Source organism: Perognathus longimembris, chromosome 13, assembly GCF_023159225.1.
Source record: "Perognathus longimembris pacificus isolate PPM17 chromosome 13, ASM2315922v1, whole genome shotgun sequence".
Lineage (NCBI taxonomy): Eukaryota > Metazoa > Chordata > Mammalia > Rodentia > Heteromyidae > Perognathus > Perognathus longimembris.
In genome coordinates, this window is record NC_063173.1 from 62,222,906 (window position 1) to 62,242,078 (window position 19,173).

At 66.6% G+C, this 19,173-nt stretch overlaps 1 protein-coding gene across 3 annotated transcripts; it reads right to left on the bottom strand.

Annotated features, from left to right (window-relative positions):
- Window positions 1-8,322: 8,322 nt before the first annotated feature.
- Window positions 8,323-17,972, bottom strand: Tspan32 (tetraspanin 32). Of its 3 annotated transcripts, none has more exons than XM_048360006.1 (9): window positions 17,861-17,972; window positions 17,101-17,215; window positions 16,169-16,266; window positions 12,861-12,929; window positions 11,303-11,410; window positions 10,764-10,850; window positions 9,454-9,537; window positions 9,153-9,244; window positions 8,328-8,664 (listed from the first exon to the last, which is right to left on the bottom strand). In XM_048360006.1, exons 1-9 carry the CDS (start codon window positions 17,924-17,926, stop codon window positions 8,589-8,591), a joined length of 795 nt encoding a protein of 264 aa, XP_048215963.1. In that variant the 5' UTR covers window positions 17,927-17,972; the 3' UTR covers window positions 8,328-8,588. The 3 variants fall into 3 exon arrangements, with proteins under 3 accessions (XP_048215966.1, XP_048215963.1, XP_048215965.1); XM_048360008.1 differs by lacking the exon at window positions 8,328-8,664 and adding an exon at window positions 8,695-8,884; XM_048360009.1 differs by lacking the exon at window positions 12,861-12,929 and having other exon boundaries at window positions 8,323-8,664; window positions 11,303-11,404.
- Window positions 17,973-19,173: the final 1,201 nt, after the last annotated feature.

A 19,173-nucleotide genomic window follows, 5' to 3' on the forward strand; every position in this document is an offset into this window, starting at 1 on the left:
AGGGACGGAGGCGGGTGGCGGGTCAGGGGTCAGGGGCAGGCCGGAAGACCCCGCCGCCGCCGTGGGGCTGGGGGAGGCCGCGGGGGAGGGGTGGGAGAGGAGGCAGAGGGAGCTGGGCTGGGGTGAGTTGGGGCGGGGGGGGACACTGGGGCAGGGTGGGGGGAGGGGCTTCTCCGCCCCAGTCTCTAAGTCAGGCGAAGGGGGAGCAGGGGCCGCCCCCAGGTTCCCCGGGCCTGAGCATGGGGAAGACGGGGGGGGGGGGGGGGGCTGCAGGGCTGCCGGTCAGACCCAGGCAGAGCATGGAGTGGGGACCAGCTTTCTTACAGACCTGAAGCGTCATGGCCTGGGAAGGAGGCTCAGCGGTAGAGCGCTCGCCTAGCTGGCTTGAAGCCCTGGGTTCGATTCCTCAGCACCACATACACAGAAAAAGCAGAACTGGCGCTGTGGTTCAAGTGGTAGAGAGCTAGCCTTGAGCACAAGGAAGCTCAGGGACAGTGCCCGGGCCCTGAGTTCAAGGCCCAGGACTGGCTACATAAATAAATAAATAAAAGAAGAAGAAGGAAAGAGTTAAGAGCCACGCTGGGCACTGTGGCTCACACCTGTAATCCCAGCTACTCAAGAGGCTGAGATCTGAGGATTGTTGTATGAAGCCAGCCTGGGAAGAAATAGGTGGGAGACCTTGACCTCCAAGTAACCACGAAAAAGACAGAAGTGGCTTAATTGGTAGAGTGACAGCCTCCGTTCAGAAAAACAACAAAAAGCCGAGTGAGCGCACAGGTCCTGGATTCGAGCCCTCGTACTGGCACAAATAAATAAATAAAACGGAAGGTGAGAGAGAGAGAGACAGGCGGATCTACCACTCCACGGAGGCAGGGCAGGGGGGGGCCACTGTGCTTATGAAAAGGGGGAGGCGGACGCAGCTGTGCCTTGGGGGGCATCGTGGGGACACGGGGCCAACTGGGACTGGAGGCCACGCAATCTGCGGCGGGCCGTTCCCGGGACAGGGTTCCTAGAGAGGGAGCGGCAGGAGGGCCCCAGGAAACACAGCTGTCCCGCCTAAAAGATGGCTTCAGGTCGGAGGGGCATTTCTGGGGCTGAGGCAGCCCCTAGAGATGCCGGAACTGGGGTGAAGGGGCAGAGGGCTTGAACCCAGAGCCTGGGCCACAGCGCCACTTCTGGTTTTTTCCCAGAATGTGGCACTGAGGACTGGAACCCCAGGCTCCGTGCATGCTAGGCGAGCCCTCTGCCACGGAGCCACCTTCCCAGCCAGGGACAGACTCCGTGGCTGATTCTTGGCGCCCCTGGGAGGAAGAGAGCTTGGTGAGGCTCTCTGGGGGTGTGGAGCTCCCAGACGCGGCTGGGTGTCCAGAGCCCTGCTCCAGCGCAGGGCCCACGTGTGGCAGGAAGAAAGAAGCGGGAGAAGTTCCAGGGTAGGCCATGTGGGAGCCGGGAAATCAGGAGAGCCGCTAGCCGGGTTCCATAGGTCAAAGGCCTCCGGACCAGGGGAGCGATGGAGCAACTCAGCCCAAGTCCCAAGGCCTGAGAGGGGGTGAAGGCCACTAGCAAACACTCCAGGGGCCAAAGGGCAGACAGCCTGGAGCACTCGGGCCCACGGGCAGAAGTCTGTGTGTGTGTGTGTGTGTGTGTGAGAAGAGAGAGAGAGAGAGAGAGAGGAGAGAGAGGAGCAAGCCATCTTTCCTCTGCCCTGTTTTTCCTCAGCACCCCACAGACCCTCCCAGGAGTAAGGGTAAGGCTCCTCCAGCTACCTGGGCACCCTGAGCCCAATCAGATGGGCACCAGAAACGAACCATGGCCGGTCAGCAGGATCAGGGCATTGCCTGTGACCTGTGCACACCAGACCCGTGCCGTCCCCTTTCCGGGAGCAGAGGGGCCCCTGGGGGTGCTGGCTCCTCCCCTAACACCCCAACACAGCTCGCCGGCGGCCGTGACCACGCACTGCAGTCTTCTTGGAGAACGGCCTTCACCGTTAGAGATGAGTGTGACGCACTAACGAACTGTTCATTCGTGCCCGAGGCACCGTGGTGTTTGTCAGCAGAGAGAGAGAGAGAGAGAGAGAGAGAGAGAGAGAACGTAAGGCAAATGCCTACTCTTATTTTAATCTAAGAATCGGATAGATTAGGGCTCTCCAGATAAGAACCAGAGTATGAATGTACTATCTGTATATCACATGGCATATTTTCACAGACAGACACACACACCACAGCAACCCCCTTCGGAGCAAGCTGTTGAGGAACACGTGCCTCGGCGACACTGTCGGTGTCCCGCAGGAGAAGCTCTGTGCGGGGCTTTCCGGGACAGGCGCAGGGCTCGGTGGTGGGGACCCCGAGGGGAGACGCGGGGCCCCGGGGGGCCAGGGGCTCGGTGGTGGGGACCCCGTGGGGAGACCCGTGGCCCCGGCGGGGATCCCGCACTGCAGGGGGGAGGGAGGCCGAGCTGCGGCGCAGGGACTGGCCGGTGACCGCGAGGACGGCCGGGCAGGGCGGCCCGAGGGCCTCTTTGCGGACGTGGCGGGGCGGGGTGGGGGGGTGTTGGGTGAGGGCCTCCGGCGGGCGGCGTGGCGGGCTCTTTGTGAGAACGGACGCGGATCCCATGGGCCTCGGGAGTGAAGTGCGGCCACGCGGGGGCTGTCCGTCCCCACTCTGTCTCTCACGCGTGCACGCTTAGGCCTGTGCGCACACACACACACGCACGTGCACACACACATTTATATGATGGCTTAGCTTGGGACTTGAACTCCGCAGGCAGGAAACTCAGGCCTGTTTCTGTGTCACACCCGAGGCATCCTTGCTTTTCCAGGAAGTCCCATCTTTGCTGTGCTGAAACAGGACCCCATGGTTTCGGGTCTTTCAAGCTTATAGATTCAAGTATTCATCTCACAGGAAATCATCCGGAAACATCCTCACCAGAACATCTGGATGGGTGGGTGTAGGATGAACAGCTGGGCGCTGGCCCTGCCCAGGGCAATGCTGGAATTAGTCATCGTGGTATAGGCAGGCCCCTGTGTGTTGAAATTCCATAAGAAGCTGGGCATTGGTGGCTCATGTAATTCTAGCTACCCAGGAAGCTGAGAGCTGAGGATCACATTCAAAACCGGCCAGGGCACGAAAGTCTGTTGGCTCCTATCTCTGATTAACTCCCAGAAAACCAGAAGTCAAGCTGTGTGGTTCAAAGTGGTAGAGTACTACCCTTGAGCAGAAGAACTCAGGGACAGCACCCAGGGTGTGAGTACAAGCTCCACAACTGGCAAAAACAACTCCCTAAAAAGCAGAAGTCAGCAAGGCACTAGTGTCTCACGCCTGTGATCGATCCTAGCTACTCAGGAGGCTGTGATCTGAGGATTGTAGTTTAAAGCCAGCTGGAGCTAGAAAGTTTGCCACGTTCTTAACTCCAATTAGCCACCCAAAAGCCAAAAGTGAAGCTGTGGTCCAAGTAGCAGAGTGCCAGCCTTGAGCAAAACTCCAAGGGACAGTGCCCAGGCTTTGAGTTCAAGCCCTAGTCCTGGCCCATGAAAAATAAGCAAGATTAAAATGGAGTATCGCGGAACACCCTCCTGCGTGTACGTGGCTGGGCCTTTGCCAGCCAGGCCCAGGCAACGCTGCCGTTTGCAAAGCCAATGCCCCAGCAAGGCCAGTGGAGGCTACCACGCCCCGCTCCTGGGGCTCCTGACCCCCCGGCCCCTTTCCCGTTGACCTATAGTGGGCAGATTCTAGTCTGCTCTGTCCATGTGCTTTGGGCTCCTCCCCACCCCACCCCCCTTATCTTTGGCCAAACTGTAAAATTTTCTAATCTTCCTGCTCTGTTTCCTTTTGCTTCCAAATCTCACTGTAAAGCTGAATAAAAGCCCACACCACACACAGCCCACGGGCTTCGCCATTGTGGAGTGTCTTTCACCAGAGAACTTAGCCAGCTGTGGTGGCTTGCAGCCTGTCTTGCCAGCTATTCGGGAGGTGCAGACCTGGGGACTGTAGTTCGAGGCCAGCCTGGGCCTCTCCCTCCTAACCTTCCCACCACCACTCCCCCTACCCCCCCAAAAAGTGAGACTCCACCTCAAGCTATGTCCTGACCACCCCGCAGGAAGCACCAACAGATGGGAGCCTAGGCCGGCCTTGTCCCTAAAATAACCGGCACGAGAAGGGCCGGGGTGTCATTCTAGTGCCCCGACACCTGCCCAATAAGTGCGCGGCCCAGCGCCACACAGACGAGAGTGAGTCCGCCATTCTCCAGCCTCCCACGCGTGTCGGGAAGAGGCCCCCCCCGCCGTGTCCACGCTCTGGATCAAGTCACAGGATGACCCGGTCAGTCCCTCACCTCATAGCCTGGGCTGTGCCTCGCCCTCAGCCTTCCTGTCACGCCGCCCAGCTGGCCTCTCAGACGTCCTGGATTCATCCCCCCACCCCCCCGCCCCCGTCCTAGCCAGAATCACCCATGACATCTTCCCCAGCCACCCGGGCTTTTCTAGCCGGTCTTCTGCCTGAGACCGGGTCCCACACTTGCAGGCTGCGTTCTAGGGGCGAGCCCGCCCCAGCAGCAGTTTTCTGTCATTCCACATCTCATTACTGCAACAGAGCGCCTGAGGCAGGGTGCTTTGGAAGAAAAGAGGGTTTTGTTGCACCGCTACAAGGTGGAAGGTCAAGGGGCCGTCCGTCGCCCGGCAGTGGCCTGGCTGGCGGGGTTCGGGAGTCGCTGGGCATCACAGGACAGGAGAGGGCATGTGTGTCTTCTCACCTGTCTACACAGGATCACGGGTTCAAGGCTGACCTGGGCTACATATGGAGACTCTGTCTCAAAAAGCAGGCAAGTAGGGAGGGAGGGACGGAGGGCAGGAAGGAAGGAGAGGAGGGAGGGAAGGAGGAAGGAAGGAAGATGAGCCACCAGGACCCAGTCATGAAGCTCACCCTGATGCTTTCATCTTATCCTAATCTCCAGCAGAGCCCCCCTCCCCCCCCAACGCCTTAGTCTGATTAAGCGTCTGTCCTCTTATCCCTTTGATTAAAGGGGAACGCTGAGCTCTGCCCCGGTCACATCGCCTCCTGCTGTCAGGCCTGGCGGGGACTAGAACAGCCAAGGCCACGATCAATGGGGAGGGCCCAGGGAACGCATTGGGGCCCACGACTGGTGTTTTCCCCCACGTCAGAATCCACCGGCCGGGGCCAGCGGGGTGGCGGTGGGGGCTGGGGCTCACGGGCGCAGCCAGGCTCGCCCACGTTCCCATCCCGGGCCTGCGGGCCTCTGGGCTGGACATGGAAGGGGCAGCCCTGGGCAGGTGCCACCGCTCAGGGACAGGCACCCTCTCCCTTCGGGACCGGTCCTCACGCCGCCCCTCCCTCCCCGTGGTGTGTGTCACCGAGCTCGGCTCCCCTTCCTCGCCTTCCCTCTCGCCAGGGTCGCCCTGCCCGCGTGCACAGGTGCAGGGCGGGGCGTGAGGCGCGGGGAGGAGGGCGGGCCCGCCCGGGGTCGCGGTGCCCTCTCGGGCCTCTAGCCGTCTCCCCTTGGGCGTGAGCCGCCCGTGTTTCCCGGCTTGGGCTCGGGGTGCGGTGGGCGCCCCTTGCGGAGCTCCGGCCGCCCAGCGCTCTCTGAGGTCCCTGTGCCCGTGGTCAGATGTCTCCCTGGGAACTTCCCTGCCAGGTTCCCGTGTGCAGGGACCCTGAGGACGGGCTCGATCCCGCGGCCGCACGCGGCACGAGTCCGGGGGCGCCAGAGCCAGAGCCGGGAAGCCGAGGGGGTGCCGGGGCACAGAAGTGTGGCGGGGACGGCGCTCAGTGCCCCTGGGCTGCGCCCTGTGAGTCGGGCACCTGCTGGGAGGCTGAGAACAGGGGGGTCTGGGTTCAAAGCCGGCCTGGGGAGAGACTCCTTCACAGCCCGAAGCAGAGCGCGGCGGCGCACGCCGGTCCCTCGAAAGGCTCAGAGGAGAAGACGGGGTGCTGGTTCTGGGCCAGGCCAGGCAGGCACGGCGGCCTGGCAGGACCCAGGAAGGAAGCTGGGCGAGGCGGGGTGTGCTTGGGGTCCCGGCCACCGCAGGAAGCCTAAAGGAGGGGGTTCGCGGCCCGGCTGCGACCCCCGTGGGTGGGCACGGGACCCTATTCCAGACCTAATCGGTGGAAAGCGGGGCTAGAAGTGTAACCCAACTAGAAGGGTGTCAACATCACACGCGTGGGCCCCCGCGTCCACACCGACGACCAACACGGAAAATGGCGGTGATGGTCGACTTTATGTTCTGTTTTAACAGGATTAAGGAAAACATCGTCCTTCAGGGAGGGAGCTGTGCCAGGCAGGGCTGAGCTCTCGTGAGACCTTCCAAGCGGCCAGCTCCCCCGGCTGGGAGAAGACCCCGCCGGCTCTCCGGGGCCTGCGGGGGGAGGGGACACAGGAGGGGGAACGGGGCGGCTTCCAGAGGGAGGATACGACCAGGGCCCAGCCCGCCCGGCCTCGCTCCTGGCCTCGCAGAGCCCTGGGCGGGGAAGCTGCTGGGCTCTGGCTCTCGTGCAAGGGGACCGTGAACTTCCAGGCACGGAGTGGGTACAGACTGCTCAGGTCTGGATAGGAAGTTACCCCCCCTCCGGTGTACACGCATGCTCTGAAGTCTTGCCCCCCCCCCCAATGTGCGGAGGGGAGGCCGCTGGAGTGGGAGGGCTCTGAGCCAGCCAGTGGATTCACCACGGTGGAGCTGTGATTCACTGGCCTTATGGAGGGGGGAGGGAACTGGAGGGGAGGGCCACGGGAGGAAGCGGGGGGGTCTTTGCTTACGGGGGGAGCCTCGCCCCTCTGCTCCTCGAGTTGCTTTCCAGCCACCCCAGGCGAGCGGCTTTGCCCCCTACATGCTCCCACCAGGACGGTCTGCGTCACCACAGGCCCCAAAGCCACAACCCGCAGCCCCCGGAAGGACCGAAGCCTCTGAGCCCCGGAGCAGCACCAACCCCAGAGACGGAACCTGACCGTGGCCACATTGGTGCTTCGTGGTGGCGCAGCACACGTGGCCATGCGCAGAGATGGCAGCCGGGGACGGCGCGCCCACTGCAAGTCCGGCCTGCCCCGGCCTGGCTCCTCTGCTCCCCATCCTCCCGGCCTGTTCCCTGCTCAGTGAGGCACCTCTGTGCTCCCATCCACGCTCCGTGGAACCGGCCTGCGTGGCGGCTCTCCCCTCCCCCTGCCCCGAGGGTCACACGATGGCCAGCGTCTTCCTGCCGTGGGCAGAGGCGATGGGACGGGGCATCCGAACACAGAGCTGGCTCCGGAGCCACGGAGGGCCACCCATGAGTCCCAGAGGGCCCCGGAGCCACGGAGGGCCACCCATGAGTCCCAGAGGGCCCCGGAGCCATGGAGGGCCGTCCACGAGTCCCGGAGCCATGGAGGGCCGTCCACGAGTCCCGGAGCCATGGAGGGCCGTCCACGAGTCCCGGAGCCACGGAGGGCCGTCCACAAGTCCCGGAGCCACGGAGGGCCGCCCACGAGTCCCAGCAGAGCCCGGAGCCACGGAGGGCTGTCCACGAGTCCCAGAGGGCCCCGGAGCCACAGAGGGCCGCCATAAGTCCCATAGGGCCCGGGAGCCATGGAGGGCTGTCCACGAGTCCCAGCGGGCCCTGGAGCCATGGAGGGCCGTCCACGAGTCCCATAGGGCCCCGGAGCCACGGAGGGCCACCCACGAGTCCCAGCGGGGCCCCGGAGCCACGGAAGGCTGTCCACGAGTCCCATAGGGCCCGGGAACCACGGAAGGCCGTCCACGAGTCCCAGCAGGGCCCGGAGCCACGGAGGGCCACCCACGAGTCCCAGCGGGCCCTGGAGCCACGGAGGGCTGTCCACGAGTCCCAGCAGGGCCCGGAGCCACGGAGGGCCATCCACGAGTCCCAGCGGACCCCGGAGCCACGGAGGGCCGTCCACGAGTCCCAGAGGGCCCCGGAGCCACGGAGGGCCGCCCACAAGTCCCAGAGGGCCCCGGAGCCACGGAGGGCCGCCCACAAGTCCCAGCGGGCCCTGGAGTCACGGAGGGCTGTCCATGAGTCCCATAGGGCCCGGGAGCCATGGAGGGCCGCCCACGAGTCCCAGCGGGGCCCGGAGCCACGGAGGGCCGTCCACGAGTCCCAGCAGAGCCCGGAGCCACGGAGGGCCGTCCATGAGTCCCAGCAGAGCCCAGAGCCACGGAGGGCCATCCACGAGTCCCAGCGGGGCCCGGAGCCACGGAGGGCCGTCCACGAGTCCCAGCAGAGCCCAGAGCCACGGAGGGCCATCCACGAGTCCCAGCGGGGCCCGGAGCCACGGAGGGCCATCCACGAGTCCCAGCGGGGCCCGGAGCCACGGAGGGCTGTCCACGAGTCCCAGCGGGCCCTGGAGCCATGGAGGGCCGTCCACGAGTCCCAGAGGGCCCGGAGCCATTGGAGGGCCACCCATGAGTCCCAGCGGGGCCTGGAGCCACGGAGGGCCGCCCACAAGTCCCAGAGCCACGGAGGGCCGCCCAGGAGTCCCAGCAGAGCCCAGAGCCACGGAGGGCTGTCCACGAGTCCCAGAGGGCCCAGGAACCACGGAGGGCCGCCCACGAGTCCCAGAGGGCCCGGGAGCTATAGAAACGCCTCGGCTCAGAAGGGTGTCCGGACGCAGGCCCATCCTGGAAACGTCTGAAGAGGCTGGGCTCTGGCGCTGGAAGCCATGGTTCTGAGAGTAGGGGGTAAATGAGGCTGTTCTAGACTGTTCCGGGACATTATCGATCTTTTAGAAGACTCTAGAGGGGACTGTGACAGAACGTCACAGAATGTTCTGGTGGGGACTATAAGACTTCCCACCCTGTTTTAGAAGAGACGCTGACAGGATGTTCTAGAGGGAACCAAGGTTGTAGAGTCTCCCAGAGGGGATTTCAAGTCTGTGCCAGAATGTTCTGGAGGGGGTGGCAAAGCTATTTTCTAGAACCCAGAGGGGCCGGGTGGGATCCTAGGCGGGGGGGGGGGCGGAGCCACAGGCAGCAGGGGTGGGGGTGACACTGGGGCAGGAGGGGGCTTCCTGGCTGCTGGGTCTGGTACCCCCGCATCTGTGTGGGGACCCCCAGGGCTCCCCAGCTCCGGCCGAGCCCCCGTCTCTCGGTGCTGCTGTTGGGGAGATGAGATGGCAGTTGGGCGGGGGCGGCGTGGGGGGGGGCAGGGGCGTACCGTGGGCTCAGGGCGTAGCTGCCTTTGTGACCCAAGCCGCAGCCGTTGTGGATCGCGAGCCAGAGGAAGGCGCTGAGCAGCATGGCGTACACCTGGGGTGGGGGGGAGGGGGGGCGGCGCCCAGGCCTTAGCCCCGCAGCAGCCCTGGCCTGGGCCGGGCACCTCACTCTCCTAGGAACTTTCTAGGCTTGCCCGCAGCGGCCAGGGGTCCGCCTGTCTTGGGGGGAAGGGTGCCGGTGGCAGGCCGCCTACCCTGGCCGGGGGCAGGTGGGAGGGGGCCCCGGGGGAGGGGGCGGCCTACCGTGAGGACCAGGCCGGCGCTGGTCAGGGTGGAGGCGATGGCCCCGTGGGCCCTCAGGACGTTCCTGATGCTCCGCAGGCAGTCCTGCGTGGGGACAGCACCCGCGACGTTCACCCGGCCGTCGGGGGGCCGGTGGGGGAGAAGGCAGGGGGAGGAGGCTACGGAGCTATGGTGACCCCCAGGGGCTGAGCTGGCTCCCGTGGGGACCTCGGGGCTGCGGAGGGGGGACAAGGGGGGGGGCCCAGGCCTTTCCGGGCAGCCAGGCCTGGGACTAGGCTAACCGGGAGACGACAGCCCGGGCGTGGGGAGGGGGGGCATGGCCCTCGCTCTCCGGGTGCCCAGTACTCCCCGAAGCACAACGCATGCAGAGCTTCTCTCCCAGAAACCAGGTCTCTGAGCCACTCGGAGGGCGGACGCGGCTTTCTGGGCGGGAGGTAGCATTCAGGGGAGGCTGAGGAAGGTTCTGGATCATTGAGCCACACCTGGCGCCACCCTGCCTTGCTGGGGGCCCAGCGGGACGGCACTCCCCTCCCCTACCTCCTCCCCCCGCCCCCCCGCCCGGGCCCCTGTACAGCTGGCCGCGGCTCCTGGTTTGCAGTTGGGACCCCTGGGTCTCAGCTTCTCCCCAGCACCCGGCTCCTCCTGGGCCTCCGCCGGGCCAGGAGCCATCCTCCATCCTCCTCAGTCTCCTGGAGGGTGGCCAGGCCCTGCGCCATGAGCTAGAGCAGGCTTGTGTCCAGGGGGGGGCGGGGTGGAGAGCCGGGGCGGGGCGGGCGGGGGGAGAGGACGCCAAGTTCAGGCCTGCGTAGGAGGGCCGTGTCCTGGCCCAGCTGACCCTCCAGCCTCACCTCGCCTCGTGGAATGCCCTTCTAGCTGCTTCTTTGGAGGACCCCTCTCCCCCCTCCCCCCTCCCCCCCCACCCCGCTAGGCTGCCAGCCGCCTGCCGGGCAGGGCTTGGGCGGCGGAACCTGAGCGGAGCTTCCGCAGGCTTCTAGGACAGGGTCTCCTCTGGCCTGCAGACGGCCAGGCGGGAATGTGTGGAGGAGGGAGGGAGGGAAGGGGGGGAGAGGCCTTCTGCAGAGGGGACCCGGGCTCAAGGCCAGCCATCCGGGGGCTCCCCTCTCACTCCACCCCTCCCTGGGTACTCCCGGGCTCTGAGCCTTTAGGGCAGGTCCCAAAGGCCCAGGGAGGCCCAGGGGTCCCTGACACCGGGGGGATCCCCTGGCCAGCTTGCAGGATTCCCCCCCCCCCCGCTCCTCCTCCTCCTCATTCTCCTCCAAGTCCTCCCCCTCCTGCCCTCTCCTCCTCACCTCTCTTGCTGCCTCCGGGCCCTGACACAGCTTGGCCTCCCTGCTCCCCAGGAGCCCAAAGGGAGACGTCTTTCCACAGCACAGAAACTGCCCAAAAGAGACCACGGAGCCACGTCAGGCGGGCAGGAAGGACACATGGGGAAACTGAGGCACTGGAGGCGAAATCCCCCCCCCCCCGTGGTCCTTCCTGAAGAACTGGGATTCCCTAGAGACCAAGGCGGGAGCCTGGGGTGTCACCGTGACTTCTGGGGCACCCGGCACCGGGGAGGGCGCAGCTGGGCCCCCGTACGGCCATCTATGGGAGGGGAGGCCCAGTTAGGCCTTCTCTCTCTCTCTCTCTCTCTGGTCCACACCTCCAGCAGCCTGCCATGTTCAGGGCCGAGGACGCCGCGGTGTCCCGGGCTCCCCTCACCCCCCGCTGCGGGCTGCTCGCTCCGGAGACCATCTGCCACCCGCTCTCTGGACCACGGCAAGGCCGACCATCCCGTCGAGCTTCCAGCCCAGCCCGGGAAAGACCCTGTGCCCTGTCCCCGGCTCACCGCGTCCTGGATGGCGGCCAGCTGCCGGCACTGGGCACCGGGCGGGCTCCTCACCGCCCGGTCATACACCAGGTCGTAGGTGTCCAGGACCGCGTCCTCCACCTGCGCAGGGATCGCGTGGGAAGGCCCCGTCCGCCGCCCGCCCGCCCCCCGGGGTGCAGGGGACGGTGCTTCTCCCCGCCCCAGGGGCACTGAGGGGTGAGGCTCGGGCTGCGGGCTGCCTCCTGCTCTCAGCCTGAGTCCTGGGGCGCTCAGGGGCCAGCAAGGGAAGCAAGCACCGCCCTGCTGCCTCTGGCCCAGGTGATGGGGCTGAGCCTGGCAGGGAGGCTCCACTCCCCAAAGATGCCCGTGGCTCCGTACCCAGAACCCCCCAGAACTGTGGGCAGCTGGACTCTGGGTGAAGAAGTCATAGGCCCGGGACAGAACAGACAGGGCACTGGCAGTGGGGCCTGCTGGCTCCGCCTTTGCGCCACACCCATTGTCCCAATACCTTCTCCTCGCCAAATACCCTCAGAGACAAAGTGTCACCGCCCCCAGGACGGTCCCCCCGGCTGCTCCAGAGCTGGCTGGTCCCCTGGCCCAGGCAGGCCCTCTGATGCTTCCTTTCTGCCTTGGAGACCCGAGTTCTCCTTCTTACTCTCTCACTATGCTGATAGCCGAGGCTGCTTGGGGGCAGGGGTGAATGGAGGGGGTCCGGCTGAATAGAGAGGGGTAGAGGTAAATAGAGAAGTAAATAGAGGGGAGCAGGGGCGAGTAGAGGGGAGCCGGGGAGGACGGAGGGTCCTCGTGCCTGCTCCGGCCGCTGGCAGCTGCCGCCTGGAGGCCTCGGGCGGGCAGCGGACGTGCCCAGCGGGTCCTGGCCGGGCTGGAGGCCAGTAGGAGGCCAGGGCACGGGGGCCATCTGGGCGTCTGTGCCAGGCGCTCGGGGCCTGGTCAAGACAAAGCCGTGTCTCCCCGTGAGTCAGCCCGGCCCGGGCTCAGGCGCCAAGCTGGCCTTGGCCGCCGGCAGGCCTGGGCCAGCACCTTCCCGCTTTGTCCTCCGCGGCCGGGTCAGGGGGCAGTCCTGGGGAGGCCGGGGGGCCCGGGGTCTCCACGCCCTGCAAGGGGAGTTGGGGGCTCCTGGGGCCCCAGAGCCGACGCGCCGTTCGGGGACCGCGGCAGGCTGAGACTGGCATCCAGACATCTCCCGCCCCGCGGGGTCCCGGCACGCGGTGGCGGCCGCGCCCCACGCCCGCCCCTCCGCGCTGCACCTGTGGCTCGCGCGGTGCCCGGGCCGCTGCCGGGAGCTCGGCGTGCCCAGCGGCGGCGCCCGGGGAGGGGCGGGCAGCCACGGGGAGACCCCACACGGTGTTTGCTCCCGGCCTGAATGACTGAGAGCGGGCACCCCGTTTTCCCCGCGGGGAGGCGGCGGCGGCGGCGGGGGGAACGAGCAGCCGGGCACTCGGGACGCTCCGCACAGCCGCACGGCCCGCACGGTGCCCTCTCCGAGTTTGGGGTTCCGGCGTCCTGGGCCCCCCTGGCACGGGACAGGGGAGATGGAGGGCGCACTCACCTGGGTGGGGTTGCGGAGCCTCCAGAAGGCCACCTGGGCCAAGGCCACGAACACCAGGGCGAAGCACAGGAACCCCTGTGGGCAGCGAGCGTGAGGCCCGGGCGCGGGGCGGCGGCTGCCCACGCGGGGAGGCCCTTCCCGGGAACCGCCGCCCCGCCCCCTCTCCCCGCCACCCCCACACCCCCGCACACCGCCTGGGGCGGGCTCGGCACCTGTGACCCCAGGGGAGGAGGCTGCTCCCTCTCGGGGCGCCTTCTGCGGGTGCCTCGGTTTGTTTTGCTCTCTGAAACGCACCCCAACCTCATAGCCCGGCGATGCCCTCGGGCCACAACCCACGCCTGGGGGTGGGGGGGCCGCTGGAGCCCGGGAGAGGCCAGGGACAGGTGAGACCCTCCGTCTCCTCCAGGGGGCGCCGTTCTCTCCGGACCCCCGTCACGCCCCCATCTTTCTGTGTATCCGGGCTCTCCGGCCCCCCCACCCCCCCCGGGCCCGCTTTGGCCGCCTGCCCTCCTCCCGTGAGGATGGTGGGGGGGTTCTGCACGGGGGAGCGACGCACGCCGCGCCCTGGGCAGCGCCGCGGGGTCCCTGCGGAGCACCCCGCCTCGTGCTCCGGAGGGGGGTCCACGCCGCGGAGGCCCGGGCCTCATGGCGCAGCCCCTCCGGGGCGGCCCCACTCCACCCCACAGGGCTGGCGCGGGGCCGGCCGCACGGCAGCCCGGGCAGCTGTGGCCGGCGGGGGACCCCAGGAGGACAGGGGGTCCTTGTAGATTTGGAGGCATCCACGGAAGTTGGCGGGGGTGGCAGAGACAAGGAAGCAGCCCAGACGGGCACCCGTGGCTCACGTCTGAAACCCTAGCTACTCAGGAGGCTGAGATCTGAGGATCGGGGTTCAAAGCCGGCCGGGGCGGGAAAGTTCCCGAGAGACTCCCATCTCCAATGAACCACCGGAAAACCGGAAGTGGCTCTGTGGCTCACGTGGTGAGCGCTGACCTTGAACAAAAGGAGCTCAGGGACGGCGCCCGGGCCCTGAGTTCAAGCCCCACGACCAACGACAAAAGAAACAGCCCACACTAAGATGCAGCTTAGCTCCAACCGGAGTGTGGAAAGATCTGGAACCACGACCCCTGGTCCCCAGACGCGGGTGCAGGCCCCGCCCGCGCCGGGAGCCGCCATTGCATCAGCCCCGCCCTGGGTGCCCGCGGGGACCGTCTTCAGCGCCTGTGGACTACGCGCCCTCCTCTCCCTCCTCCTCTCCCCCCTCGTCCTCCTCCTCCTCTCCCTCCTCCTCCTCTCCTCATCTCCCCTCTCTGCCTCCCCTCCTCCCCCTGGCTGGCCGGGGGCCGGCCCGCCCCATCTGGAAACCATCGCTCCCTGCTGCCTCTCAGGCCCCGGCCATGAGCCAGCCCAAGACCAGAATTTTCCAGAAACCATTCCATTCCTCAGGAGAGGGAGCATCAGTGTTCTCTCTCTCTCTCTCTCTCTCTCTCTCTCTCTCTCTCTCTCTCTGGCAGTGGGCAGGCCCACCCTCCCCAGTGCAGAGACAACGGGACGGAGCTAGGCCCAATTATGGGCATTTTCTTTCTCCTTTCTCTGAATGAAAGTAAATAAACAAATCCACAAACAACGGGAGCTGCTTCCTCCGGCTGCCGTGGCCGGGCCCCCGGCTTCGTTTCCTGTGTGGCAGGCTGGGAGAGGCAGGGACAGGAAGGGCAGGGAGGGGCGCCCGGCGCCCGGCGGGAGGAAAACCGCCTTCCATTCCTGCTCCCCATGCCCCAGACACACAGCCACGCCGCACACCAACACCGCACACAAGCCCTAGACAGCCACACGTGACCCCATCACACACACACACCACCCCCACACACGACACAGCCGCACACAATCCACTGAGACCTGCCACGTGCGACCCCAAACCACACACACCGCGCAGACATACCGCACAACCCCAAACAGCCACAGGCAACTCAGCCACGCACAGTCGTAAACACGCCACACACAGCAAAGACAGGCACACAGCACACAACACCCAGACCTGCTGTCCCCGCACAGCGGAGGTGGGGGAGGGTGCCTGGGAGCCCCCCGGTGACTTGGGGACCCCCGGTCCTGCAGTGAACAACTTCCCGCAACACCGCTCCTGCGGGCCTGACCCACCTGAACGTGACCAGCCCCGGGCGCCCTCAGAGCTCTGGCCAAGCGGGGCCTGGGGGGCTCAGAGGGTCTAGCAGACCGCGACGGGGCAGGCAGCGGGGGCTGGGGATAGGACTGGGAAAGAGTGGGCTGGCCCCCAGCTTCCCGGGGCTCCTCCGCCCGCCGTGGCCAGGAGCCCGGCACCACAGCGCCCTCTGGTGGCGGGTGCCGCAGCCCCTCCTGCCGGGCCAGTGTCTCCTCCAGGCACAGTCCACTAGCCTGTCACCCCCGGCGGGGGGGGGGGGGGGGGGGCTCGCCGCTCTTGAAAGCTACACTGCCCGAGTTTGCGTGTGCACCTGCGGCCGGCACGGCCTGCCTTGTGTCCTCAGAGAGCGAGAGTCCACGGGAGCAGAGCGTCGGGAGGGCCCCAGGAGAGTGAGGGCTCCGGGGAGGAGGTGCCCCGCTCAGGGGCGGTGGCTGGCCTGGGCCAAGGACGGGTAGGAATGACGGCCATGGGGATGGAGGGCTGACAGGGCACCTGTACAGCCGATGGGCACCGGGCTGGGGGCCCGCATGGAGGAATGGGGATGGGCGCACCGAGGACCCACTTACGACGGGGCTGGGGTCCAGGGAGGGGAGTCATGGGGCTGAGGAGAGCCTTCTAGTAGCTTGGGAGGGGTGTGTGGCCCAGGGGGAGGGGCAGGCCAAGCCGGAGGGCTGGGCAAAGGGGGCTTCCCGGGTCCGAAGGGGAAACGGAGGTGCCTCGATCATACCCACGAAGCCCTCCCAGGGCTGGGGCGACTCCCGGGCCAGCTCTGCCGTTCATGGCTCCCATAGGACCACTGTGAGTGCTAGAGGGACTGCCTAGCCAGGTGGGAGCCCTGGACCCCCTGTGTGTGTGTGTGTGTGTGTGGAGGGTCATGGGTGGCCTGGGGGGGGGTCTTGACCCATCCACATGTCCGGCCCTGGCTGTCCAGATCCCTTAGCCCTATGTTGTCTGAGTCTGCATTGTCTTCTCCTTTAGCTCTGGGAACGGGACTTGAACTGGGTACCTGCTGCTTTCCGTCACTGGCTCCCCAGCCTGAGTCGTGAGTCCTTACGGGATGAGGGGGGTGGCTTTCTGGGCTCCCACCCCTCCAAGTCTCCCCCGCCGTCGGGAGCCTGGGTGCTGGGAAAACGGAACTCACCCCGGCCATGAGCCCCTGGGCCTCCCTCACGGTGGCTGCCGCACTCAGGACGGCCCCCAGACTCAGCAGGCCCGCCAGGCCGATCCCCACCGCGAAGGCTGAGTGGAAGGAGAGAGGAGGAGGCTGGAGCGTGCCTGGGATGGGGCCTGAGGTGCAGAGCTGGCATCTGAGATCCAACCGGGGGGGCCTGGGCCGGGGCTGGACCTCTCGGGAGCACAGAGGGCCCCCCTCTCATCAGCCCTGGGTCCCCAGCCTCCTCTGCCCTCCCAGAGCTGGGAGGAGGAGGAGGAGGAGGAGGGCGGGGAGCAGCTGGGCTGGGGCCCCCCCGCCCCCCCCCGCCCCCCCCCCCCCACTATCTCTAAGCCACACCTTCCCTGGTGGCGAGTGGCTGTGTAGCAGAGGCCTTATCAGTCCAGGCCCAGCCTCGAGCTTCCTGCCCCAGGGGCTCGGGTCCCCCAGACAGGGGGCTGGGCTGCCGGGGCCCCTCCGCATGGCCTTCCCCCTGGGCGGCTCCCTGCCAGGCCCCCCCGTGCACCTGCCCGGGGCAGCCTTTCCTGGAGCTGCCTTTCCTGCCCCCGTGGAAGTGGCCACCCGCAGGTCTGGTTCCTGCCCAGCGTTCTCTGCCTCTCTGCTGGGTCCCGCAGGCCTCCCAAGCCCAGGACCAGGAGAGCCCTTACAGCGCTCTGTCCTGAATCTGCCCCACGCCCCTCGCTGCCCCCATCCTCCTACGGGGCAGGAGGCCGGAGCCCCAGCTGCAGCTCAGTGGAGCCGGGACCCCAAAGTCTCTCCTCTCTTCCCCTGACCCCCTGGATCCTACCCAAAGCCAGCTCCTTGGGGCTGCCCGGGCTGGGGCCCCAGGACCTCCCCTCCAGCCCCTCCACCGGGGGCCCCCCCTGCTGCCCACACCGGGCACCACCTCTGACCCCACTTACCCCAGCGGTCCAGGGCCTCAAATGGGTTCCTCTCCAAGGGCGCGCGGCTGATGACAGCAAAGTGGTCCCCGAAGTGTGCGAGAGCCGCGGCGGACGCTACGGCCAGGCCCAGCAGCTGGGGAGAGGCCGGCTCAGCCTGGCAGCCAGACACCCAGCAGAGCCCCCCGCGCCCAGCGGCTGGGACCCGGGCGCCCGGGGCCTCCAACCACGCCAGCCGCAGGGGGCTCTGGGTGTTTCTCTGGGGTGGGCTCCGGAGGCCTTGGTCCCAGACACCCCAACACACACTCACACTCGCAGACACGCACACAGACACACGCACACTCACACACACAGACACACGCATACACACATTCAATGGCCCAGTCTCCCCCAGGCGCCAGAGCCTTGGACCATCTGAGCCCCTCCCAGCCCCGGAAAGCCCCCAGGTGGGAGGAAGAAAGTGATCTCCCCGCCCAGCAGCAGCTCCCTTCCCCGGCGGAACCCCCACCCAGGCCACCAGCCACCCCAGGCCCTGGGCCCAACCCAGCTTCCTCCAGCCCGGCACTGCCCCTCAGGAGGGCAGATGCTGCCCACCACGAGGGCACCTTCCCAAATGCCCACTGCTTATCTCGGGACGGCTGCCAGAAGACCTGGGGCCGATTAAAGCCGGTGTGTGTGTGTGTGTGTGTGTGTGTGTGTGTGTGTGTGTGTCCACTCTTCCGAGGCCCGGGCATGCACTGAGAAACCCACCCCAACCCACCCCTGCCCACCTGCCCTTTACCAAGACAAAGAAGCTGGTGACCAGCATTTGGCACTTGGCAAACTTGACTCGACTCCGGAGTGTCATGGTGGTCCTGCTCTCCTCTCCTCTCTTCTCTTCTCTTTTCCCCTCCCCTCCCCTCCCCTCCCTTCCCCTCCCACTGTGGTTTCCCACAGGGTGGGGGCCTCAGACCGCAAGAGGTGGGCATGTCCGCCCATCTGTCAGCACACCCTAACGGAGTGGCTGGGTGCCCCGGAAGGAGAGCAGGCAGGAAGGGGAGGGGTAGCAAGGCCAGCTCCTGCCCCCTGGCTGCCCCAGCCCGGCCGGCCCAGGATACGGGCCTCTCCGTGGCTGTGTGTGTCTTTGGCCTGCTGCAGCTGTGGGGTTCACAGGGGAAGGGGCTTTGGGGGTGTTGGGGGCCAGCAAGGCTGCACCCGGGAGGCTGCCTGGGGTCTGCCCTTTGACTCTTGAAAGGCAGAGCTGGCAGAGTCTCCACGGAAGTGGGTTCGATTTCCAGGGTTTCCTCTGGTGGCCCCAAGACGGGTGCTGGCTGGGAAGATGGCTCAGGAAGGCTGTGCTGGAGCTGGCTGCCGGGGCTTCTCTCCTCCCCATGCCAGAGGGCAGGCAGCGTGGTGAGGACACAGCCCCCCTCCCCCCCCGCCCCGGGCCTCCTGCCCTGAGTCTGCAGGGCAGCTGTGTGGATCCAGGCATGGCCCAGGCGGGGCTCAGGAGCAGGAGGCCTACGCCAGCCCCAGACCCACCGCTCCGTGCTTGGCCTCCAGCAGTGCCGAGCCACGCGCCACCCTCTCCGGTCCGTTCCTCTTCCTGCGAGCAGAAGCCCACCCGGGAGGGGGCCCTGGGGAAGAGGTGGTCCTGACACCGCCCAGCCTGTGGAGCAGTGGCCCACTGCCTCTAGAGGGCAGCACTGGCCCTCGGGAATCAAAGGCCCGGGTGGGGGGGGGGGGGAGGGGGGGGGCACAACTGTCCATTCTGGACCTTAGATGGGTTCTGTCTTGCCTCTCTGCCTTTGTCCCCAGGATGGTGAGCGCACGCGCGCGTGTGTGTGTGTGTCTACATACACACATTCACCACAGGATCTTCTTACTCTCAGGAAGGGCTGTGAGTTTCAAAGGAAGTTTCAGGGCCCTACGTCTTAAGGATTCTTACGGGATCTGTTCCCAAGACCCTGGAAGTGATGGATGGAGGCCAGTCCTGCAGAAACTAAGTGGGTGCCCACGCCCCCCACAATCAGCCAGGTCAAGAAAGCTAGGGCCTTGCGAGCAGACAGCCGGCTGCCAACCCACAGAGTCCTGAGAAATAATAAAGCAGCAGGG